This window comes from Delphinapterus leucas, chromosome 6 (genome assembly GCF_059928025.1).
Source record: "Delphinapterus leucas isolate spDelLeu-1000000601 "Yukka" chromosome 6, BTC_Dleu_Yukka2, whole genome shotgun sequence".
Lineage (NCBI taxonomy): Eukaryota > Metazoa > Chordata > Mammalia > Artiodactyla > Monodontidae > Delphinapterus > Delphinapterus leucas.
Genome location: NC_143134.1, coordinates 117,594,912 through 117,619,789, shown reverse-complemented (window position 1 = coordinate 117,619,789; position 24,878 = coordinate 117,594,912). Strand labels below are relative to the sequence as shown.

The 24,878-nt window shown below is 56.1% G+C and overlaps 1 protein-coding gene and 1 non-coding gene across 4 annotated transcripts; both read right to left on the bottom strand.

Annotated features, from left to right (window-relative positions):
* Window positions 1-27: 27 nt before the first annotated feature.
* CERCAM (cerebral endothelial cell adhesion molecule) lies at window positions 28-20,751 on the bottom strand. Of its 3 annotated transcripts, none has more exons than XM_022578585.3 (13): window positions 10,054-10,848; window positions 8,507-8,617; window positions 8,216-8,333; window positions 7,523-7,657; window positions 7,164-7,368; window positions 4,836-4,955; window positions 4,501-4,577; window positions 4,301-4,407; window positions 3,306-3,438; window positions 1,815-1,942; window positions 1,493-1,696; window positions 848-1,100; window positions 28-537 (listed from the first exon to the last, which is right to left on the bottom strand). In XM_022578585.3, the coding sequence occupies exons 1-12, from the start codon at window positions 10,248-10,250 to the stop codon at window positions 848-850; spliced, it is 1,788 nt and encodes a 595-aa protein (XP_022434293.1). In that variant the 5' UTR covers window positions 10,251-10,848; the 3' UTR covers window positions 28-537. The 3 variants fall into 3 exon arrangements, with proteins under 3 accessions (XP_022434293.1, XP_089769936.1, XP_022434298.1); XM_022578590.3 differs by lacking the exon at window positions 10,054-10,848 and adding exons at window positions 10,860-10,950; window positions 18,448-20,751 and having other exon boundaries at window positions 29-1,100; XM_089913810.1 differs by having other exon boundaries at window positions 28-1,100.
* LOC115802749 (small nucleolar RNA U3) lies at window positions 18,932-19,140 on the bottom strand. The gene has a single exon (XR_004023278.1). It is a non-coding gene; the product is annotated as a small nucleolar RNA U3 (small nucleolar RNA).
* Window positions 20,752-24,878: the final 4,127 nt, after the last annotated feature.

Below are 24,878 nucleotides of genomic sequence, written 5' to 3'. Positions count from 1 at the left end.
ACAAAGAGGCTCAACCATGAGTTAAAAAGTATAAAGTGCAATACCAGCCAGCTTTTATTGAGGGCCTACTGTGTGCTGGGTCCTCCTCCCACCTCCCTGCACTTCCCACTGGCCAGGGAAGAGGGTGGCAGGTGAGACCCATGTGTCAAGCTGGATAGGGAACTGAGGTGGAGGTAGAAGGTGGCAGAGGGGCCCCAGCAGCTGGGTCCTCAGCTGGGGGCAGGGCTCCTGTGTCCGCCCAGCTTGAAACTGAAGGCTGGGGGCCCTCCCTTCTTCCCTCCACCCCAGGCCCGGAATCAGGCTGGCAAAGTAAGAGGGCCTGCGAGCCCTGCCCTTGTGCTACGTGACCTTTGGGGAAGGGGACCCGTCTCTGAGTGGTTTCTCCCAATGGAAGATGAGTCCAGAGGGCAGAGTGGCCATGCCCAAGGTGGCAGCCAGGTCTCTACTGGGTCTATGGTTCCTGGTGGCGGCTCTTGCTCTGCTCCCTGGACAGCTATGGCCTATTCCCTGGTATTTCTCTGGAGTCACCACCCTGACCTGGTGGGACAAGAGAGGTAAGAGGAGAGAAGTAGAAAGAACTAGAGTTGGACAGTGAGAGACAGAGACAGAAACAGATACAGAGATAGTGAGAGACACAAAGAGATAGAGATGGGCAGAGAGAAAGAGAGCGAGCGAGAGGGAGTTAGAGGTGGACAGAGAAATGCAGACACAGTCAAAGATACAAACAGAGACAGAGAGAGAGAAAGCCCGAGACAGAGAGAGGGAGAGAGAGAAGACAGCTGAGAAGAGGAAAGGGAGACCCAAACACAGAGTCAGTCGTTGAAGGCGAGAGAAAACCGAGGCCCACCTAGAGCTCATCCTGGGGGTGGGGATGGAGGCTGTGCCCACTGCTGCCGGCCAGGTCCAGGCGGGGGTCCCGCAGGGTCTTATAAGAGCCACTCCAGCTGACGAGGCGGCCGCTGTCATCGTCCCAGGGCGAGGACGTCTCTGTGTCGCTGAGCCACTCAGCGTCCCCCGCGTAGTGGGTGGGAGCAGCAAGCAGGGGCCGGGCTGAGAAGGCCCGCAGGTCCCGCGGCCAGAAGTGTGCCTTGTACTGCTCACTGAGAGGTGGGAGGCTGGCTCAGGGGGGCTGGGGTAGGCCCCTCCACCCAGACCCATGTCAGCCCGGAGCCAGGCACCTCACCCCCAGAGCACCTGACCGCCCTCCCCATCTAATCCTGAGGCAGGATTTCTCTTATCCCCATTTTCCAGATGGGGAAACTGAGGCACAGAACAGGAAAATCGCTTGACTGAAAACCACAGGGCATCACAGAATTCACACATAGATTGGTCTGACTCCAAGGCTAAGCTGGGCTATTCCTTGGTGACCAGAAGGAAGTGACTCAGCCCTGCCAGCCTCAGTCTCTCCACCTGCCCAGTGAGGGGACTTACTACTTGCTGAGGTGGGCTCTCGAGACAGGCTGACCCTGCCCTGCCCCCATCTGAGGCTCACTTGGGGTGCTGGTCAAACATGATGGGCAGGAACTCATCCACGGGCAGCATTCGGCGCAGGGGCTCGGAGGCCAGCAGCTTGCGGGCGCCAGCCAGGCTCAGGACGTACGCCAGTGTCCAGTACGAGTAGCCAGCTACCACCAGGTGCGGCAGCCCCTCCACAGCTGCCTCCTCCTCAGGGTTCACCTGCTTCCGGCCGAGGTAGCTGCAGGTGACACCAGGGGTCCCAGGAGTCACTGTAGATGTCCCAGGACCCCTCAGGAGGAGGCAGACCCCTGGAGGCCCACCCCTCTCCCTGGCCCCTGGGGGCACAGGCTGCCTACATCAGGTCCCAAGGAAGTTTCTCCGCCTCCACCTCCTTCATCAGCAGCTCCAGCCGCATCTTGAAATTGCTTTCAAAACGCACGTCGTCCTCAAACACCACGACCTGGGCCAGGCCCCGGGCAACCACCTGTGGTACACGGTGGGGGAGGCTCTTTAGACCCCTCCCACCTGGCTGACTCTGACAGACACTCCTGGCCTCAGTTTCAGGCCAAATGCTCAGCCCTGGCTGCGTCGCTCAGCTGCTAAAGGCTGGGCGGGGCAGGGGGGGCCTCCCTTCTTCCCTCCACCCCTGGCCCTGAATCAGGCCGGCAAAGTAAGGGGGCCTGTGAGCCCTGCCCTCGCGCTACGTGACCTTCGGGGAAGGGGACCCGTCTCTGAGTGGTTTCTCCCGATGGAAGATGGGTCCAGAGGGTAGTCTTGCTCTCCAAGCAGATCACAATGGCAATCAGAACCCTTGCTGCAGTCACTGAGCACTGGGGCCACAGTGCTCATCTCCAGGGAGCCTCAGGAGGCACGATGTCCCCGTACTGCGGCAAGGAGATGGAGACACAGGGAGATGAACCCACTCGTCCAAGGACACACAGCCAGGAAGTGGCAGAACTGGGATCTGAACTACATCTGCTGGACTCCAGGGCCTGGCTCCTCACTTCCGCCTCTTGGGCTTTCCTCGAGGAAGCTAGGCTGGGGGGTGGGGGGCTGGGGGGGTGGAGGAAGGCCCTAGCCCCACACATCCCTGAGAAAAAATACTTTTTGTAACTGTTGGAAATGTGAAAAGAGCATGAGATCAGCTCAGTCAGTGGTGAAACGTACATCATCCTTCAATCTGTTCAGAGGTAGCAGAAACGCAGAAATATAAGCTCACATGCCCATATTCTGGCTACAGTAGAAAATAAAAACAAGGAGTGAGTCTGTGCTCCACCTCCTGGAGGGGGCGCCCCTTGGAGGGCCAGGCCCGGGTCCTCTCCTGCCGTGTCCAGGCAGTGACCTCTCCCAGGCACTCACACCCCAGCCCTGGGCTAAGGCTGCTTGGCCAAGCCCTAGGCCTTTCTTCTTCCCACACAGAACACACCCAACTCCTTCAGCCCCAGGGCCTGTGCACGCACTGCCTTCCTCTGCTGAGAAGCCTCCTCTCCCTGCCCCTCAATGGCGAGGCCCACCCTGACCCCACAGGAGGCCAGGCCAGTCCGCACTCTTGAACAGCCTGTATATCCCCGCTCCGTGGCAAGCTTAGTTCTTTCTTGATTTCTGCGCCTTGCTCTGGTCCCTTTGCCCCAGGAGGGACCGGCTGCATTCTTCTTGTTCACCTCTGTGTTCTCAGAGCAGAAGCTCTCCTAGCACACAGCAGGTGCTCAGTGGAGACCGCAGGGTGAATAAGGTATAGGGTTGGGCCCTTAGGAGGCTGAAAGCTGCTGGCCGGGTCATTGTTAGTGTGCACGGTCAACCCCCGGTCACACGAGTGCTGGTACAGAGCAGTGGATGGGGGTCCTCACCTCCTCCCAGATGGAGTAGTGGCTGAGGAAGCAGCCCACCTCGCCCTTGGTCAGTGTGCGGCCCGAGTAGGGGTCCTGGTAGCCGGGAAGCAGGTCCACGCCGAGGCTCCTCATGACACTGCTGTTGAGTGTCCTGAGGCAGATGGTATAAGGGGGTCAGGGGTGCCCGCCAGGGACCTGTCCAGGGGGAACTGGCCTGTGCAAGTTGGGGACAGTCACACTGGAGTCTGGTTGGAAGGAGGCTTCAGTCTTGTTACTGCTTTGTGTGGCCTGAAGCCATCAGTGACTGGACCTGGAAAGCCACTGCCACCTCGGGCGGGGGGGATCCTAAGGGGAGGGGGCAGCAGTCTGAGGGGGACACACCCCAGGATGAATGCGGGGAACGCGGCAGATACTTCTTAGGCAGCGGCCCAAGCGAAGGATGGACATCCTGCAGTCCACAGGGCCGGGGCGTATGCAGCAAACAGCAGTGGGCACATGGGGCCGTGTGACCCCTGGTTGCCGGGGGAACACGACTGGCCTGCTCCCACCCCCGCCCCGCCCATCAGGGACCTAAGTTCAGGATGGAAAAGAATAACCCTGATAATCGTAATGAAGACATTATTAACCTTTGGGATACTTACTACATTTCAGGCCCTGGCTAAACCTTCACTGAACCCTTACAAGCCCCTAAGAGGAAGGCAGTTACTCGCCGTTTACACAGTAGGGCTGAGAGATGGAGGTCACGCAGCTGGTGACCACGCCCAGAAGCTCCAGACCCTGGGCCTTAACCACTGTACTCTCCTCCCTCAGGTGGGCTGAGGGAGGGCACCCTGTCCTGTTCTGTCTGCCCTGGGACTCCCCGAGACAGAATTACTCAGGCCCTGTTTGAATACCTCCTAGAACGGCAAACTCATTCAGCTCACTGTCTGCTTTTCCCACCCCCATGGAGCTGTGATGGACCACCCGGTCCCCACCGGCTGCCCAGGGTCCTGTCCCCACCCAGGAAGCCTCACCGGCCATCCACGGCATCCACCAAACGCCCAGAGATCTCCATCTCCCAGAGCGAACTCAGCATGCGCTCTCGGCGGTTGGGCCGGCGGGCCAGGCTGATGACAAACACCTGGAAGAGGAGGGGAGGCAGGGGAGTGGGTGCAGGGGGAGGGGAGAGCCCACCCACCTCCTGGCCCCAATCCTGCAGGCCCGGAGGACTTACCTCATCAAACCCCATCTTGCTGGGCCTCTTTGGGGGCCGGGACACATGAGCTGAGGCCCACATGGGGGGCCCATCCACTGCAGAGGAAAGCACCCCCCCATCATGAGTCCCTACTGGCTCTAGTCAGCGGCAGCCCTGGAGTCCTAGCCCCCCTCGTTCCTGCCCCCTGGCAGAATACCCAGCAGGAGATCACAGAATCCACCTGCCTCCATTGTATGGATGGGCAGACTGAGGCCCAGCGGGAAAAGGGACTTGCCCAGAGTCAGGGAATGAGTTGGGGAGAGGCTTCAACCCCAGCGGTGGGGAGGGGGGACACACCGGCTCACAGCCCTCACCCAGCGCTTCCAAGATCAGGTGGATGAAGTTGACTCTCTCATCCTCCAGCCCCTGGTGGGATTTCACAGGTACGTTCATGTACCCATAACGGTGCTCGTTGCACACGTGGGCCGAGACCCCTGCGGAGAGAGGCCGAGTGAGCACTGGAGTGCAGGGTGGGGCTCTCAGAACCCAGATGGGAGGTCCTAGGCCCAGTCCTGCCAGTGACCCACCACGTGAGTCCTGTCTGGAACCCAGCGTCCCCACCTGGGCTTGGAGGGAGAAACGGCTTGGCTCAAACAATATCTAAGGGATCTTCCTGCCGAAATGGTTTATTCACGCGATAGACGCATCTAGAGCACCAGCTGGCTGCTGGTGGTGAGAAAGACAGACAGTCCCTGCCCTCGGGGGATCAAGGTGAGGAAGGAGCAGGCAAACTCACACCTGGCTACAGCCAACTGATGCCACCGGGCGTTGCTCCACCCCCTAAATCTTTCCCACCTCTGCCCAACCCCCCTCGCCAATCCAGCACCATCACCTCTTGCCCGGATCCCTACACTTAACCCCACCCCCTCGCCTGCCCCCACCATGCTGTCCTCCACCTGGCAACCAGAGTGGCCTTTTTTATTCCTTCAATGTTTATCATCTTTATTATAATTATATATTTAGCCTTTGTCTTCTACAGACTGTGAGTCCTCCAGGGCAGGCACATGGTATCTATTAAAAAGTTAACCCCAGGCCCAGCATTGAGCACAGAGCCTGGCCCAGTGCAGGTGGTGGAAGCATGAATGATGGAGACAGAACCCCTGTTCACGAAATTCCTACAAACCGCTGACCAATAAAGAGCAGCTGATACTCAAAGTAGAGGTAAGAATGAAAAAATAAGGAAATAGGGAATTCCCTGGTGGCCTAGTGGTTAGGATTCTGAGCCTGGGTTCAATCCCTGGTTGAGGAACTGAGATCCCACAAGCCGCCCGGTGTGGCCAAAAAAAAAAAAAAAAAGGAAATACCTTTGCTTCTTCTCATTTTTTTCTCCATGTATTTGTTTCACCTTCACTCTCTTTCTGCACTTGATTTTTTTTCTTCCTGCATCTCTGCACTGCAGACGTTGCTAGTACCTCATGCACACACACAAAAAAGATGACACTCAAAAAAAAAGATGACACTCTTCTCCCTGGACACTTCTCACACACTGCTTGCCCAAGTGCAACACTTCTTGATTAAATCATCACTTCTAATTCACCTTGACCATGAGCAGAGTTCTCCACCCACCAGGCAGCCTTCACGTCCTTGCCACCCGTGAGTGCACGTGAAATACATTCTCTGTAGCCTTCTCAAGATCTTTATTCCAACAGCAGTATCTCTGTCTCACTCTCAACTTCGACTCTTCCTCAGAACTGGGTTTATCCCATCCAAACCCAAACACTTTTTTTTTCTTTTTGGTTTTTTTTTGGCTGCGCTACACAGCTTGCGGGATCTTCGTTCCCTGACCAGGGATCAAACCTGAGTCCTCAGCAGAGAAAGCACAGAGTCCTAACCACTGGACCGCCAGGGAATTCCCCAAACCCAAACACTTTCTAGTAACCTTCATCTTAAAAATAACCACCGACAACAGAATGATATTTTCCAGTGTTCAGATCCAATCACGTGATCCTCTGATGGCTGCCCGACACCCACAGGCTAAAGACCAGATGCTTGCCCATCAGGTCCACACAAGCTGGCCCCTGCCTACCTTTCCTGACTCAGCCTGCACCATGCCCCCTTTGCTTACTGTGCTCCAGCTGCCTGCCTTCTTGCATCCCCTGCCACCACAGGACCTTTGCACCTGCTGGTCCCATTGCTTAAAATGCTCTGTCCTGCTCTGTCTACCTTGTTAATGTCTGCCCATACTTTAGATCTCAGCCCCAAAGTTTACATCCTCCAGGAAGCCTTCCCTGACAGGTTAACTCTAGTCTAAGCTCCCAAAACACCTATAATCAAAAAGCTCTTCTTCCGGTCATTGTGATTGGACATTGATTTGTGTGATCCTTTGACTGACTGGACTGGAGGATCCAGGAGGTCAGAGACTGCCTGATTTTACTCACCACTGTCTCCCCAGTGCCTGGCACCTGGTAGATGTCCCAAAAATATTTGCCTAATGAAGGAATACGTGAAAGGGCCATGGTGGGGACGGCCAGAAGGACATCTAACCTACCGGGGCAGTGGGCCCAAGAAAGCCTACGACCTGGAGAACACACAGGAATTAAAAAGATGAATTGAAGAGTGGGGAAGAGCACGCCAAGCAGAGGGAATAGCATGTGCAAAGGCCTAGAGGCCTGGGAGAAAGGCTCAAGGAGAGCTGTCCTCACCAGCAGCCTGACAGGCGTAGGCGAAGATGATGATGTCGTCGAAGGGCCAGGTATAGTTGGGGTGAGGGGGGTAGAAGCCCAGCTGTTCTGTCCCCTCCGCCCGCAGGGATACCAGGAAGGTGGAGTGGACCATGGGGACACGGAAGCAGCCCCGGCGCTGGCGGTTCTTGGTAGGGAAGTAGTCGGCTGTGCGGCGGTAGTAGCCCTGGGGAAGGGGTGGCTCCGGGCTGTGAGAGGGCGCCCCTCCATCCCCAGCACACTGCTCCCCTGCCAGGGCCCACAGACCCTAAGGCCTTCAGTCTCTCCACGTCCCTCCTCTCAGACCTCAAGCCTCCTGAGGCCCCCGAACGCGGCCTTACCTGGGGGGTGATCCCACACCAGAAATTGGAGTAGTAGGTCTGAGAGTCCAGCATCGGGGCCACCACGGGCAGCCGCTGCTCGATCAGAAGCCGCAGTGTCTGGTTGTTGGTCAGAATGTTGTCCGTGTCTGCAAACTGTGGGGAGGGGGATGTCACAGGCCCCAGCCTTGTCTGGGCTGCAGTCCCCCAAGGATTCACTGAGTGGGATCCCTCCAGATTTCCAGAAACCCAGAAAGTCTCCCAGGATCCAATGGGGTTCCCTCAGAGAGGTCTAACCTATAAACCAGTAGATCCGTTTCTGGACCAAGAATCTAGTCTGGGGCACTGGCTCGGGGATTGGGTCCAGAGATTATACCCGAGTTGCTGATCTAAGAACTTTATCTGAAGTTTTAGGAAGTAAATCCAAAGACCTACTCTGAGCTCTAGTCCAGGGAACTAGGCTCAGTTTATACTCTGGGCTCTAGCCCAGGGATCGAGTCTCAGTATATACCCTGAGCTCTGACTCAGGGATCCAGGTTTAGTACCAAGTCTGAGCTCAAGCATAGGGATCCAAGCTCAATATCTGATCTGGGTTCTGACCCACGTTGCTAGCTGAAGGAGCCAGCCTACAGGTGGTTAAGTCACACCAAGATTTCTGTCAAGGGCAGGTGCTACCACCTGTGGGAAGCCCAATTGTAGGCCAGGCTTTCTTACCAGGATATAGTCGGCCCCCCAGTCCCTGGCAAAGGTCAGGGCTTCCTGTTTCAGCTCCATCAGAAACTGGTGCCGTTCTTTGGTCCAGTGCTTAGGGCCCTCCTCGTCTGGGTAGGACCTGAGGGGGTAAAACGATGAGACATTCCCATGTGGTAGGGGCATGTGGTGTCCCTCTCTGCAGGGCAGTGGACAGAGCCCTGGTCTGGAGGCTGTGGCTCGGGGTTGTCCCTTTCCTTCTCTGGGCTGCAGCTGTTGTCCATCTTCCCCAGAACGTTCCCCTCAGGTCACCACCTGGGCTCCCCCTCAGGCCTCCAGACCACAGCGGCATAGTCATCGCCCACAGCAGCCAGCCACTCCTGCAGCATCTCTGTGGTGTTGTCCACGTTGTGGTCTGTGGCACACCTGAGGACACAGGAGGAAGAAGGGTGAGGAGGCACAGCCACCGAAGGACCAAACCCCGAGGCAGCCTTGACCCCCGGAGCACCAACACTTGCAGGGCTGGCCTCTCCTGGGAGCAGAGGAGGCAGGTGTGCTCCAGAGGAAGGCAGGAAGCCAGGTCCCAATCATAGGTCTGTGATCCACTGTGTGACCTCAGGCAGGTTCTGACCCTCTCTGGGCTTCACTTTCTCCCTGTAACTTTAAGCTGTCCTGGCATGCTCAGGGGCTGAGATGACAGAACTTGAATGCATTTTGAAGGATGAAAAGTACCTCAACTTTGAGGAACATACCTGCCACATTCTCTGGTTACCTTCCTTCCCTGCTGTTTGACCACAGGTCAGCCCCCTCCCCTCTCTGAGTCAGGACTGGACAGAGGAGCTGCTGCTTCCCTCCACCAGATAGTTGTAATAACGACCAAACCACACTCTGAGCGTCCCTGAGAAATGCTGATGGGCCCGAGCTCCGTTGCCACCACGAGTAGCCTCTCTGAAGGGGCTCTCATGACAGAGGGGGGTGCAGGGGGCTTAGCCAAGAGCCCAGGTTTTAGGTGATACTGCCCCTTTAAGTCAATTCCCCAGAAGTGAACATTAACTACGTGTCAAGTCTTCTATGGGTGGGAACTAACTAACTCCCAAACTGGTAATTGTGGGCAGCCTCCCCAGGCCACTGGCTCCAACCCCAGCCCAACTTTGGTGTGTTGGGGAGGGAGGGTAGTTTGGTCATTTCTCTCAGTTTATCCCCAACCTCAGCTTGGGACTCCTCCCTGCTCTGGCTTCTACAGACTGTGGCCTCTGATTCCAGTGCCCTGCAGGGACGCCTAGGGGGAGGGACTGCAGGAAGGGGGCTTTGCCCTTGGCCGCAGGACCCAGCCCCTCTCCTGAGAGAGGCTGGAACCAGCCCAGGGGAAGGGGGAACGGGTGTGAATCCCCCATAGGGCAGCATGGAGCCCAGGGCTGACAGCACCCTAACGGGCTCCCCAGGAACCCGGAGGCCTGCTGGGCTGTGCCACATCGGGCCCCAGGGGACGCCAGCTACTCCTGTCTGCTCCGCTCCAAATCAGGCCAACCACAGGTCCCACGGGTTCAGTTTCAGCTCTGAGGGCTAGGGCAAGAGGGACTGGGCCCAACTTACACCCAGAGGAGGTCCCAAGAGGAGGAATAGGGGCCAGAATTAGGGAATGGTGTCCCTCTGTCAACCTAAGGCCTCAGAGGTCAGTCTGCAGGGCCAGGGGGATAAGGGGTCCTGTCCGGGGACACGGGTTGCGGAGGGCCTATCTGCGAGGGAGGGGCCTGTCTGGGTGGTGTCTGGGCAGCGAGCAGATGGGGCCATCTGGAGCCCGGACTGTCCGTGGGGTTGGGGGATAGATGCCCGGTGGATGCCGATGCCCGGGTCTCTCTCACCAGAGGGCCAGCCTGGCCCGGGGGTAGTCCAGCCGCTCCAGAGCGCCCAGGTAGTGGGGCAGAGAGTGCTCGGCATTGCGGGCCAGGATGGCAAGGACCACGGTGGGCAGCGGCGGCTCTGCGACGCCCGCAGCCTCGAGCCGCGGCCCCAGCAGGAGCAGCAGCTGGAGCAGCGGGGCGGCGGGGGTAGCGCGCATGGCGGGCGCTCTGGCGGCTGCGGCGGCCCCCGGGGCTCCCAGCCCAGCCGAGGGTAGTGGGCGGTGCGGTGCGGCCCGGCCGGGGCGGGGCCTGGGGCCGGGGCGGGGCCGAGGCGGGCCCGGAAGGGGTTGTGGGGGGCGCACCCCCCAAAGAGTGGACTCCCACTCCCAACCCCTATTCGTGGATTCTCAAGTGTCCTCTCCTCGACCAGGGGCATCGCAAGGCCAGGGCCCGGACACCCGCCCCGGACGCGATCCAGGAGCAGCTCCCTCCCTGCTGGAGGGTCGTGGAGGACGGCATCCGAGCCGCCCGGGCATCTCAGAATGCTCGACTACGAATCCCTGGGCGTGCAATCGCCAGAATCCGGCTCCACTGAGCGCCCCTGAATCCGGATTCCCTGGCCATCCATCTGACCCTCTGACCTGAGCCGCAGACCCCGTGGGACGGGAACCACTGGGCCGCGGCCTTTCCGGGTTCCCCCGCTCCAGCCCGCTCCACCACCCCCGGGCGCCCTCTGGCGGGCCCAGACGGAACTTCTCAGACCAGCCAGCCGACGCGTGGGCGGACAGAAAGACCGGCTTGGGGGGCGGGGAGGGGGTCCCCCTGACCTGCAGACGTCATCCCGCCGCGGTCCGAGCCTGGCGTCCCCAGCGCGTCATCGTCCTCGCCTCCATCGCCAGCACCGGCACTGCTCCGGCCCTTTAGGAGAGCAAGGCCTACTCTTAGATTGAGTGTAGAATATGGGGCACCACTCAGCCTCTCATGGTGACCCAGCCCCCTCCAAAGCAGGGTGACTCCTGTGTCTGGTCAGAGTCGGGGTCCTAAGGCCCCTGCTGAGATGGAAGAGGGTCCCCAGACTCTCTTAGGGCAGGGGAGGGGAGGGGTCTGGAGGCACCAGTATGGGTTCTAGCTCCTCTCTACCACCAACCTCAGGCAGGCCGCTTTCCCGGAGCCTCAGGGCCTCCTGGGTAGAAGGGCTGCTAACAGCACCCACCTAGGAGGGTTTGCAAGGATTCCTTGAGAGCGTGAATGCACTTAATTCTATGCATGGGGCCTGGCAGGCGGGAAGAGTTCCTGGGTCTGGAAGACAGAACTGGAGGAGCCAGCCTCTCCTTCCATTCAGCCCCTCACCCATGGGAACCTACTTTCCTATGGCACCTTTGGGTCTCCCTTCAGGTTCTTCCCAGGGTCAGGGAGGGGGGCTAAGCCTGTGCACACTATCTCCACTGCAAGAAAAGGGGTGGGGGCCCAGCAAGTAACAGCCTGGTGATGGGGCAGCATGTGGAGGCATCAGACCCCAGAGTCCTGGTCTCCAGCCCAGCTCCAAAGCCTCCAACAGCTTCCAGGTGGGGCTGCTTCACAGCCAGTGCCCTGCAATGGAAGGCCTGAGGCCCCCTGAAGCATCCTGGGGAAATAATGAGTCCCTTCCCTTGCATGGCTGCCTCTGCTGGAAGGCACTCCCAGCCCCAGAAAGAGGATACCCTTTTTTTTGTTGTTGTCATGCTGAGCAACATGCAGGATCTTAGTTCCCTGACCAGGGATTGAACCTGTGCACCCTGAAGTGGAAGCGTGTAGGCTCAACCACTGGACCGCCAGGGAAGTCCTGGGGATACCAAAGCAATATCCCCCACCTCACCCATCCCAGGATCATCCCAGAGCCTCTGCCCATGCTATTAGTCATGGGGCTTCCAGATTCTTCTCTCACCTCAGTCATCGTCCTCCTCCCAATGCACTGACCCCTCCCATCTTCACCTCTCTCCCTCCCCAGTCCACCCAGTGGTCTAGCCTGTCACTGACTCCCTTGCCCCAGGGTTCTCCCATCATTCCTGCCTGAAAAACCCTACAGCCATCTTGCTTTGGGGCACGTTAAGACAGTCTCACCCTCCTGATCTCCACTCTCCACTGGACTTTCACTGAGCCCAACAATCCAGTTTCCCTGTGCTGTTGCCCCCGCTCCTCTGTGGCATTTCACACGCCCGGGTCTTCTGAAGCCCTCACTCCACTCCCTCTCCCCCAGTGAAAATCTTCCTGCCTTCTTTGGAAAAAGAGAAGCCATCACCTGAGAACTCTTATTTCCAGCCTCCAAACCTTCCACGCCCTGCGACCAAGCTGGCCTCTGCTCTCACGGCCTATTACCATGGAAGAGGCACCCCTTCCTCATAACAGAACCATCCTTGGACTCCAAAAGCCATTCTCTTGCCCTTCCTGGATCACCAACATCCGTCTCTTCTGGATCCTTCCTTCAACATTCCAAAGGACTTAAACCTCCCCCAACTTAAAATGTGAATACAGGGACTTCCCTGGTGGTCCAGTGGTTAAGACTCCATGCTCCTAATGCAGGGGGCCCTGGTTCAATCCCTGGTCAGGGAACTAAATCCCACATGCCGCAACTAAAATCCCTCATGCCGCAACAAAAGATCCTGCATGCTGCAACGAAGATCCCACATGCCGCAGCTAAGACCTGGTGCAGCCAAATAAATAAATAAATATTTTTAAAAAATATATGAATACAGTCAGCTGCCTGCCTGTGCTTTGCTCCCGGTCTCACTTCCTCACCTTCATTCGCTGATTGACACACACCAAGGCTGCTCCAGCCAAACTGCTCCCGTCAAGACCGGCATCCTCCTGGCCCCTCATCCAAGAGGGCTCCCTCCAGCAGCTGACTTCATGGACCACTCCCTCTTTCTGCAAAACTGACATGTGTCTCTGCTTCTCACCTGGACCCACATTCCATCTGTCTAAAACAGAACCCCAGTCTTTCCCCCAAACCTGCTCCCACTCCGGTGGCCTCCCTCAAGCTGATGACAAGTGCCTCTCTCTCAGCCCACTCCTCATCCTGGCAGGAGACCTCAATGTCTCCTGCACGTGGCCACTTGCGCGGCTCAGGGCATCAGCACCACTCACCTGGGCTACAGCACCTGCCAGTACTCACCCCCGCGCCCGAGGCTTTCTCCCTGGAAACTGTTCTTCACACAGTGGTGCTTTCTCAACTGCATGGTGTTACACCCTTTGGGGGCTGCCATTGCCCTCAGCATAGAGCTCAAACCCCTCAAGGGACAAGGAGGCCCTTCGTGGCCTGCCTGCTGCTTCTCCAGCTCCTCTGACCTCCCCTCCCCTATCTCCTGCTCCAGCCAAATTGGACTATGTACAGTTTCCAGAACACTTCATGCTTGAAGACCTTCCCACATCCTTTTTTTTTTTTTTAATTCCTCTGCTTGAACTGGGCCAACTTCTACAGGCCCTCTGGAAAGCCTTCCCTGATGTCATGTCAGGGGGACCTACTCCTACAGGGAATCCTATATAATCCCATTCATTCAGCAAATATTTATTGAGCACATGCTATGTGCAGGAAGAATTCTAGGTACTGGGGATACAGAGGTACAGACAGTCTCTGTTCCTAAGGTGCTCACATTCTGATGAGGGAAGACAAACAGGAAACAAGCAAATTGATAAATTAATAGATAACTTCGAAGAACAGTAAATGCTATGAACAAAATAAAACAAGGTAATGAGAACAGAGAGTAGCTGAGGGTGGGAGGCAACATTGAATAGAGGAGTCAGTGAAGACATTTCAGAGCAAAGGGGAGCCAGCCAAGAGCAGATCTGGGGAAGAGTGTTCCAGATGGAGGGAACAGGTGGGAACAAGCAAGGAGGCCAGGGTAGCTGGAGCAAAGTGAGCAAGGGGAGTGTGGTAAGAGGTGAGGACCACTTAGGGCCTTAAAACTATGGCAGGATTTTGGATTCTTTTGAAAAGTGCAACAGGAAGACACTGGAGGGGGTAAGCAGAGGAGTGACAGGATTCCTCTTAAAAAGATCGCTCTGGGGACTTCCCTGGTGGTGCAGTGGTTAAGAATCTGCCTGCCAATGCAGGGGACACGGGTTCGAGCCCTGGTCCGGGAAAATCCCACATGCCACGGAGCAACTAAGCCCGTGCGCCACAACTACTGAGCCTGTGCTCTAGAGCCCGCGAGTCTCAACTACTGAGCCCACGTGCCTAGAGCCTGTGCTCCGCAACAAAGAGAAGCCACCACAATGAGAAGCCCACGCAACGCAATGAAGAGTAGCCCCTGCTCACTGCAACTAGAGAAGGCCTGCACGCAGCAATGAAGACCCAACACAGCCAAAAATAAATAAATAAATAAATAAATTAGAAAAAAAAAAAGGTTGTGAGATTTAAAAAAAAAAAAAAAAAGATCGCTCTGGCTGCAGCTCAGAGGGTGGACCACGGGGGCAAGGATGAAAGCCCAGGAGAGCCTGGTACTGGGAGAGATGACGGTGGGCAGGGCTGAGATGTAATGGAGGCAGAGCCCACAGCCTTATGGGATTAGATGTGAGAGATGGAGCGAGGAGTCAGGATGACTCACAGGGTTTGAAGTGGGCTGGGTGGTGGGATAGGTTCTGAATGGGGAAGACCTGAGAAGCAGCAGGTAGAATGTGAAATCAGGTTCTGCGTTGGACCTTATTTTGAGCTGCCTTTTAGACTCGCAAGTGGAAAGATCACATGCCACGCCTGCCCAGCTGTGAGTTCTGAGGCAGGGGCCCGTCCGCCACCTTCACCATTTTATACCAGCCCTAGAGCAGGGCCAGCCGGCCACTGGGTGGGCTCTCAATAGAAACATGATGAGGTCATAAGAACCTACTGTATGGCACAGGGAACTCCACTCAATGCTCTGTAATGACCTATATGGGAACAGAATCTAAAAAAGAGTGGATATATATATATATATGTATAGCTGAATCACTTTGCTGCACAGCAGAAACTAACAACATTGTAAATCAGCAATACTCCAATAAAAATTAATTTAAAAAAAGAAATATTATGGGGTTACTGACTAGGGTGGGCTGACCAAGCCCCTGTGCTCCTACTTACACTCATTTTTTTGCCTTCACATATAATAATACGGCGTACTCTGCAAAGGTAATATTGCGCCAAACCCGCCGAAATTCTAAAGCAGTGGTTCTCAAAACATGGTCCCTGGACCAGAGCCAGCAGCAGCGTCACCTGGAAAGTGTTAGAAATGCAGATTCCTAAGCCCCTCCCCATATCTACTGAATCATAAACTCTGGGAGTGGAGGTTAAACCAACAAGCCTTTCAGGTGATTTTGATGCCAGCTCAAGTTTGAAGCTGCTATTCTATGGGCCTAAGGACTCATTCTAGGGGTCACGTAGGACCCCGAAAATGATTGTTTTGGGTTCATCTGGCTGAATAGGACCCAGACCACCCTGGACCAACACATAGTTGGGCTCTGGATTCCCCTCCTCACAGCATCTTCACTCCCGTCCCTCAGCCATTGTAGTTCTGGCCAAAGCCAGGTGGTGGCGCCGGTGCCTCAGGCTCCACACTGGCTTCCGGAAACAGAGACCCTGGAAGAATTGTCCCCCTCCCCGGCACCCTTCTTCTCCCCTCTGGGAGCCTCAGCTCCAAGGTCTGCCTACAGGCAAGGACCCTGAAGAGTGACCTTCATCAGGGAGAGGGGCGCTGAGGTTGGCACACCCAAGGTGAAGGCCAACCCCCTCTTCCTGGAGATTAGGAAGGTGGGCTAGAGGAGCCCCCTAGGTCAGAGAGAAATTAGGGGTGTCTGGCCTGTGGGGCTTGGGGGTCAGGAGCCCTGGCAGGTGGCTGTGGTCCAGTGGACCCTGGTCACACCCCCATTAACCCTCCGCCTTCCCTGCCCAACCTAACGCGAGGTCTCAGGTGCTGTTTCCCTGCCAATGGGTGGGGGCAGCCTAAAAGTACCCCAGGGCCCACACAGAGCCCCAGGGTTGCGGGTCCTCACAGCCTGGCAGCCAAGCAGGATGGGAACGGGGGGCCTACGGCAGAGGGGATGCACGGATGGAGCTCTTACCAGCTGCGAGCTTCACGTCTCCTGGGTTGGGGGCTCTCTGGGCCCCTGTCCTGCTTTGTGGCCAAGGGAGCCCAGGATCCTGGCCAGAGCAGGAGCCCACACCCTGCTCCTGGTCCTGGTGCAGCTCGGCAGATGGGGGTCCAGGAGCCCCAGTAGGCTCCCTCCTACATGAAGTTCCAAGCCCGGTTCCAAGCGGACCCAGGGCTGAACGCTGAAGTCTTGCCCCCCATCTGCTCCCCTGCCCCTCATCTTTCCTATTTGAGGGGAGACTGAGACCCCCAAATTCCAGATGGAGTCACCACTCTGCTTAGATATAGCGTATCTTGGTGTCTGGTCGAGGAATCTGCCCATGCCCCCTCATCTTCCAGGGTCCCACCCAATGCCCACCCCACCCCCAAAGGACCACCCTCTCGCTCTTGGCCATGCCCTCCTCTCCCAGGAGCCCAGATGTGGAGCTGTCCTCCTCTGAGAATCTGCCTCTGTCCTCAGGAGGCTGGGTCCAGGCCAGCTGTTTTCCTCGTGCAGCCAGCTGTTTTGCCCATCAGGAAGCAGCCCTGGCTCCTCTGCTAAAATCGTGGCAGTCCCGCTGGGCCAGGGCCCGGGAGCTGTTAACTCCTCTGGGGCCAGGCAGCCCCTTCCCCTCCCAGCCTGACCCCTTCTGCCTTCCTCTGACCTGCAGGAGTATCGTGTCGCAACACTTCTAGAAACCCCCAAGCAGACCAAGCATTGCTATCTCCACCCCCACTCAGCAACTGCTAACCCACAGCCCCTCCCTCCTCTCAACAGAGCCTTGTCCTCAGGTGACCCCAGGTGAGAGGAAGGTTCAAAAGGATAGATGTTACCCCATTCAGAATAATAACAGTAATAGCTATCATTAACTGTCTGCTGTGTGCCAGGCATTGTGCTAAGTGCTTGAAATGTATTACCTAACTTAGTTTTCACAACAACCCTGTGAAGTAGGGAATATCTTCATCTTACAGATGAGAAAATGGAGGCATGGTGAAGCTAAATCACTTGCCCAAGCCCACTCGGAACTGGGGTTTGAAAACAAAACTGGGCTGCCTGCCTCTCTCTGGCCGACCCTGGTGGTCCTGGAATCCCAGTTGGTGTTGCTATTTAAGTTTCCCCGAGCTTCTCTCTCTCTGATCTGGGCCTCAGTAGCACCATCTGTGAAATGGGAAGCTCACGGGTGGAATTACCACCACCACCCACTCCGTGGGCTGAGTCCGGAGTAGTGCCAGGCTCTGCGCTCAGCACCTTCCAAGTATTTATTAGTGGATCATTCCTCTCGGTGGCGGCGGTCAGCCTGGGCTAAGATCCCAGCTCTGCTGCTTCCTGGCAGCCTAGTTTTGGGCAAGGGACTTTACCTCTCGGAATCTCAGTATCCAAAGTTAGAAAATGGATAGAAGAACAATATCTACTGCGTCCTTGATTTTGTTGTGAAAAGGATGAGATAATGCAGGTAAAGCGGTTAGCAGGTACCTGACACAGAGAGAGTCGGTGGGAAATGTTGCCCCTTTACTATCACGACTATAAACGACAATCCGGAAGGATCTGAGTGGCCCACCCACCATTGTGCGCCCCCATGCCCAGCACGGAGCAGGCACATAGGAGGGCTCTGTCATTTCTTGTGAATGAATGCACCCTGGTCCAGTGATACCCACGCGAGAGCAAAGGCTGCGAGAAGGGGCACAGCTTATCCAGATTACACAGTTAGCGGGGTAGAGCACTGGGAATCCCAAAGCGCCCTTAACTCTTCCTGAGCCCGGAACCTGGTCTGCCGGGAAGGGGAGGAGAGACAAGGGAACAGGGACAATCCCAGGGCTGAGACGGCCCAGAAGGTGACTGGGCTGTGGCTGGGTGGGATCTCAGGGTCTGGGAATGACCCCTCAGGATGCAGTGACCCGTGCTCTCCCCCTTTGTCCCCTCCCCCCTGCCCACCATGGGTCAGCTCCCTGGTCCCAGCCTAGACATCTGGAACTGGGGCAGACAAAGGGCTGCGAGGAGGGACAATAACCTTCTGTCCATTTTCAGATGCCGGGCCGGGTCTGGCCAGGGCTGGGGGCCGGAGCCCCGGCAAGGCGGTGCCAGGCCCCCCGTGGGCAGCGGACAATGTTGGCAGTGATGGAGAGGAGGCATTTCAAAGCGTTTTGTTCCCGCTGACCCCCTCCCCCCAACATCTCGCCCCAGCTCGGGGTGAGGCCCCAGCCCCACCCCCAGCCACCCAGGCCCCTGCTCCCGGCGGCTTGGGGACCGGCCACATTCTTGACCTCAGGGGAAAAGTTTAGACTCTTTGCGCCCTGGGCAACAATAACAGTGTCACAGAACTGATTTAGGAGCAGCACTTACCATCACAAAGCGACAGACAAAGAGCCAGGGCTGAGAACGCGCCGGGCCTCTGCGTCTACTCTTCCAACCGCTGCTCGTTTCTCTCCTGGGCACCGCCTGGGCAGGACTGGGGGCCAGGGCCCGACCCTGGGCACGGAAAGCCAGGGCAGGACTCGAGGTGGGAAGGAGTGAAGGAGGAGAGACAGGGGATCTAACAGGGAATGAGGGGACCTGAGAGCTTTCCTGCTGAGAAAGCCCTTCCCCACTCTGGGCCTCAGTTTCTCTCTCTGTAACGAGGAGGCTAAACGATAAGGCTGAAAGCAAGAGGCTCCGATCCTGCGGGCAAAAGGGTCTCAGTGACGACGACGACGATGATGATGTTGAGAGGATTTACCACTTCATTCTGCCAGGCACTGTGATCACTGACCCCTTTCTGCCTTAAGCCACCTCCCCCCACCACTTTTTCTTTTTCTCTTTCTTTTTTTTCTTTTTTTTAACGATGGCGAACACTCAGGCAGCATCCTCTGCCTCTTATTCTCCCAAGAGAAGAGCGATTATCAATGGCAAATGGCAGCTGCAGAAGCAACACCAAGAGCAGGTTTCACACTCAGGAGAGAATGCTGTGACTCCTCCTCGCGGTTTCCGGTGCTCTACACGTTCAGAGAAACTTTTCTAGTAACAAACTACAGACATGATTCCTGAAAGTAGAGTTTTTCATCCTCTTTTGTCATTTAATCCTCACCAACCGCACAAAGCGGGTGTACCATTAACCCTAGTTTACAGTTGATAACTGAGGCTCAGAGAAGTTGAGTCACTTGTCCAGGGACACACAGCTTGGAGGTTATGGAGCCGAGACATGAGGCAAGGCTGTTTCTCTTCTGATTATAGATTATACTGCAGTGGGAAGGAGAGAGGGGCAACGAGGCAGCTGGACCCTGCTGAGTCCTGGGTGGGAAGGCCTGTCCTCCCAGCCAGAAGGCTATGAGTAAATAAATGTCTGATTACCCCCAGGGGGAACTCCACCCTTGGAGCAGGTGCCTTTAAAAACTAGAATGATTCTTGTCTGTGAGCAGAGGTTGGCCTGGGCAGACACCCAGATGCGGGGACTGGACACAATGACCTCTAGTGGAGACCTCCTAGGAATTAGAGGCAGGATAGGAGAACATTTAAGGGCTCAGGGCACTGGAGCCAGGCTGTGAGTTCGAATCCCGGCTCTGACTTTTCCTGGCAGTGGGTCCACGGACAGTTACTTCTACTTTCTGTGCCTCAGTTTTCCAATCTGTAAAACTGAACCCACCTTTTAGGAGTGTGGAGACCATTCAGCGAAGTATATGCAAGGCCTTAGAACAGCATCTGACTCAGTGAGGGCTGCCTGTTTCTATTCAGGAAGGTGCCATGGCCAGGGCACCTCAAGGTGGGCACTTCGGGGACCCTGTAGCAGGCAGTCAGCTGTTGGCCTTGCTTTCCAAGGAGTGGTTGGGCTTTGATTACAGCATAAGGGACTACAGTTAGACCCTGAGATCTAAGGGGACCACATTCTCTGGGATCTGTAAGGTCGAGGCCAAACCATGCCTTCTCATCAGAAGAGATTGTGGCTTCTCTGATGCCTGGGCAGGGGTTGCTTGGCCCTGGGCATGGTGCCTGGAGAGAGGATAGAAAGGGAAGGATGCCCTGGGAGGTGCTATCCAGAGTCTGCCCTCCCCCAACTGCCCCTGAAAGCCAGAGGGACCAAACTGTATGTGGAGGGCGAAGGCAAGGTGGCCGAGCACAGCGCCCAGAGCACAAACAGTACTGCCCTTGGCGTCATAAGGGGGCCTGGTGGGTTTGAGTTCCAGTTCCACCAACTCGCTGTGTCACCCAGGATGAGTTGCTACCCCTCTCTGAGCTCATTCCAAAAGTCTTTTAGGATCCAAAGTGTTCAAAGGAGACCATCACAGGAGCTTCTGTGATTCCATAGGTCTTAAGCAAAAGGTTGGCTTGGAATCTAGAAGTCCCGCTCCCCAGACTCCAGCCCCTTCTGTCTCCCTTCATCCCCATATCACCTCCAGCTCTTCTAATCATCCTTGGTTCCTCTCACCAAACTACAAGTGCCACACGCACCGCAGACAGAGGGTGAGACAGTCTGACAGAAAATGTCACAGATTTCTGGGGACGCATAGGGAGCCCCGACAAAGCCTCCCGCTCCCTCACTGCCCGGCTGTGGGGCCAGAGGAGCACTCACCTGGGCAGAGCATCTTGGGGTCCCCTCGGCCCGGGAGGCGGATGGCACTGCTGGGGCCATCTCTGGTGACTTCCCTACCCAGTTCCCGCTGCTGAGAAGGGCTGGTCAGGCAGGCCCTCAGGTGCTAGCCCGCCCTTCCTGGGCACAGATTTTCCTGGCATCTGCTGGGCAGGAAGGGCACTGGCTGGGGGTTGGGCAGGGGGGCAGGGAAAGATTGGGGCGAAGGTGTCTCCTGGAGGGCTTGTCCCCAGTCCCTAAACCCACTCCTTTTCTGGACACTGTGGGCTGAGGGTCCAGGAAGCCATGGGCCCTCGGGAACCAGGGGAGGGTTGACGGGGTGAGGTTGAGACGAGCCCAGTCCCCTGCCCCATCCTGCCCCCCGCCCCAGCAGGCCAGTACAGCCCAGGCTGAGGTGTTTGCTTTTCCTGTCTCCACACTGACTCCATTCAGAGAGGCCTTTTTCCACCCCGGGCCAGTAGCCAGGGAGCCGGGGCACCAGGGAGAGAGATCACCACCCCACCCTCCCGCCTTTGCAACCCCTTCTGCCATCTTCACTTCAGGAACCTCAGCCTCAAGAGCTTCCTGGTTTGGGGAGGACTACGGCAGGGGGGCCCACCCTGGAGAAGAGGGAAACCAAATGGAAACAAGGGTGGTGGGGGAAGAGGGGTGTGAAGTGAGGTCAGGAAAGACGAGGAAGAGGGACAGGGCTGTAGGAGGGCCAGTGGGGAGAGCAGGGCTCCTAATGCAGGGAGCCCAGGCAGAGGTGGGCGGGACGGGGGGCACAGAGCCCGAGCCACGGGGCAGGGGGCTGGCACGGGAGGCAGGGAGCACCTTTACAGGCTGCCCCAGGGCCGCCCGCCTGGGCTCTGTGCCGTCGAGGCTGGGAGCTCCTGACTGGCCCCTGAAGAGCAGCCTCCTCCTATCTCTGGGACCTGGGCCCAGGCGGGGCTGTGACCTGGTCTGGGGCCTGGGGAAGGAGGAGGGTGAAAAGTTTCCCCAAGTCAGAAGGCCACGGGGGAGGCATCTCAGGGGGTCCTGCTCTTTGCTCTCTCTGACTGTCATGTTGGTACATAAAGGGGGTAGAAAGGTCAGATGTGGTCTTTCAGGCCCGTGGGAAAAACTCTGCCCATTTCCCTAATCCATATTTATTGGTGTGAGACAGTGGGGTGAGAGGAAGCCCCCTGCCCCCACCCGTCGCCCCGGCCAGGCCAGGTTAGCACTAAGAACAGGCTCCATGTCACCCAAATCCTACTCTTTGTCTCCAGATTGGCTCCAGAGTTCTCCCCCTTTCCTCCTCCCCTTTGCTCCCCCCACCCCCCTTTGGGGTTGCCAAGCAACTGTGGAAGGGTAGCTGAGATATTTTCTTTATTACAAGCAAAGGCAAGACAGCATCATGGCTCCAGGAGGGGAGCAGGGCAGGGGCTGGGGGAGAGGGCATCTTGTGCTCTGGGGGAATCTCGCTACCTCAGTCTGCTCATGGGCATGGGCAGCGGGGAGACAGGGCCTCAGAGCCCAAGAGAAGGGGGAAGATGGGGAAGATGGAAGGGAGTGGTGGTGGTGGGCTGGGTGGGTGCACAAATGTTGACCCAGTCTACATCATGCTAGAAGAAGCAGCGGTGCTCAGAGACCCAGGCCAGAGTCCCTCACCTGTCACCCACCAGCTGTGCATCCTAGGCCAAGTCACTTCCCTTTTCTGGGCCTAAGGCTCCCCTTTGATAAAATGAGGATAGTAACATGTATTATCTTAGTTAGTGCTTACATTAACCCCATGAGACGTTTATTTTCCCCATTTTACGGGTTTAGGAACCTGAGGCTCAGAGATGCGACATGATGTGCCTCGCAGGTAAGTGACAGAGGTGAGATTCTTGAGCCCCGACCATTTTCTTAATACCAGTTTTACTGAGATGTAATCCACATACCATACAATTCGCCCATTTAAAATGTACAATCTAATGGTTTTTAGTGTATCCAGAGTTGCACAACCATCGCCACAATCAACTTTCGAACCTTTACATCACCCCCAAAAGAAACCCCATACCCATTAGTTTTCACTCCCTGTTCCCCCCAAAACGTCTCCTCCCTTCATCCCTAAGCTACCATTTTTTGCTTTCTGTTTCTATAGATTTACCTATTCTGAATATTTCCATAACTGGAATCAGACAATATGTCTGAATCCCAGTTCTTAACTTCCAATGGCTCCAACATCACCGGGTGCTGGGAAAATAGACGTGTCAGATGGTGGCTTGGGTACGAACATGGCCTTTGCTGATAGACAGACTTGGATGTAAAACCTGGGCTCTCCTGGAGCCCGCGCGTTGCAACTACTGAGCCCACGTGCTGCAACTACTGAAGCCCACATGTGCAGAGCCCGTGCTCTGCAACAAGAGAAGCCACCGCAATGAGAAGCCCACACACTGCAACGAAGAGTAGGCCCCGCTCGCCACAACTAGAGAAAGCCCGCGTGCAGCAACGAAGACCCAACACAGCCAAAAATTTTTTAAAAATATAAATAACCTGGGCTCTGCACCTGGGGGCAGTCACTTCCTCTCTCTGGGCCTCGGGTTCTTGGTCTGTACAATGGGAACAGTAACAGCGTTCCTCACAAAGCTGTCATAATCCATGAGAAGTGCTTAGCCCAGTGCCCAGGACTTAATATATGGTCGTTCTGAGCTGGATTACAATGACCCATGCATCCGCCCATCTATCTATCCCTTTACCCAGGCATTTAATAAAAGTTAGCACCTTCTAAGGGTCTGGCATTCTTCTAGGTGCTGGGGATGTAGCAATGAATAGGACATGATCCCTGTCCACGGAGGGCTTACATTCTAGTGGAGAGACAAATTCGACAGTGGGTAAATATCAGGCTTTCAGAGAGGGATACGTGTAATAAAGACAATAGCACAGCATGATGGGATGAAGCATCCCAGGTTGGGGAGGAAGGCTTCCCTGCCCTTCCTTCACTCATCTCATGGAGAGGAACATCTTTTGTAAACGGAAATATACTATGCAGGGTGTAGGGGTTCTTAGGATCCCCTCTGAGTGGGGTCAGTGGCCTGGCTTTGTCATCTTCTGAGATTGGGGATGTATCAGGTTGTCAATTCATTTCCAAGGCAGGTTGCTCAGCTCGTCACCATGTAAGAGCACTGGCTGCTCTTAGAGAACTCTGCACGGATGGGGCAGTGGGAGCCACGAGCAGGCAAGGGCCTGGCCTGGGGAGACACACTGAGTCATAGCAGGGCTCTTTCCTCTCTCCCGGGCCACGGTGAAACTGGATGAATGGGAGCGTTTGGGGACAGGACTCCAGGGTTGGATATATCTGGATCAGAGATGCAGCCTGACCGACCTGTTGCCACAGCTGTTTCCTGTGCACCTGCCTGCCAAGCTTTGGTCATGAGCCTGCCTCTGAAGCACAGAATCGAGGCTGCAGCATGAAGGAAGCCCCCTTTAGTGAGCACCTCACAGCGATGTGTCCAGCTCCATACCTAGAACCTCATCTGAGTGGCTACATTAGGCACCCACAGTCAATTCTTCATTCATTTTCTCTTCTATTCAGCTGTCCCAATGTCTGCTTTTTCATCCATCTGTCTATCCATCCACCCATTCATTGAATTATGACTCCTATACAGCATTCATTCATTCATTCAACAGACAATTACTGAGCATATCCTTTGTGCCGGGCAGTGTTTGGACTAGTTCCTGGTCAGATGCCAGTCCTGGTAGGAACGGCATGCCTAACTGGCAGTGTGGGAGACTTTGCCACCTTCTTCCTGAGAGCTAGTCTTTCTTAACAAGGGAGAAGGGAGAGAGCAGAGGCTAGGAAGAGTTGAGTGCATCCCTGAGCCTGAACGTGTATATATGTGTCTGTATATGTTGGAAGATAGTGATAAAACCTGACTGCAAGCAAATGCAAGGCATGTTTGGACCTTCCCAACACCACGAGCATCTAATAATCATCTCTAGGGACACAGGACCGGCATGATGGCCCCATTTCACAGAGGCAATAACTAAGGTTCAGTCTACTGGAATTCACACGCCTGGAAGCCCGAGGCAATGCTGTCTCTCTCAGCTGTTTTCCCACATCCTCCCCGTTGGAATGAATCACTCAGTCTTCTATAATCCCAGAGAATTTTGCTAATGCTTCAGTTAGAGGGTTTTCCCCTGGCTCCGCTCCTTTCACTGGGGCTGGCTCCTTTTGCTGTGTGTCTGTCTGTCCACTGGTCCACTGGATGGA

What these genes read in the sequence shown, in the direction of transcription:
- CERCAM (XM_089913810.1), bottom strand. Translation starts at nt 10,250, where the DNA reads ATGCGCGCTACCCCCGCCGCCCCGCTGCTCCAGCTGCTGCTCCTGCTG. An exon ending in GTGGATGCCGTGGATGGCCG is followed by an intron (nt 3,439 to 4,300) that starts GTGAGGCTTCCT and finishes CATCTGCCTCAG; the next exon opens with GACACTCAACAGCAGTGTCA. An exon ending in ATGTTTGACCAGCACCCCAA is followed by an intron (nt 1,101 to 1,492) that starts GTGAGCCTCAGA and finishes CCCACCTCTCAG; the next exon opens with TGAGCAGTACAAGGCACACT.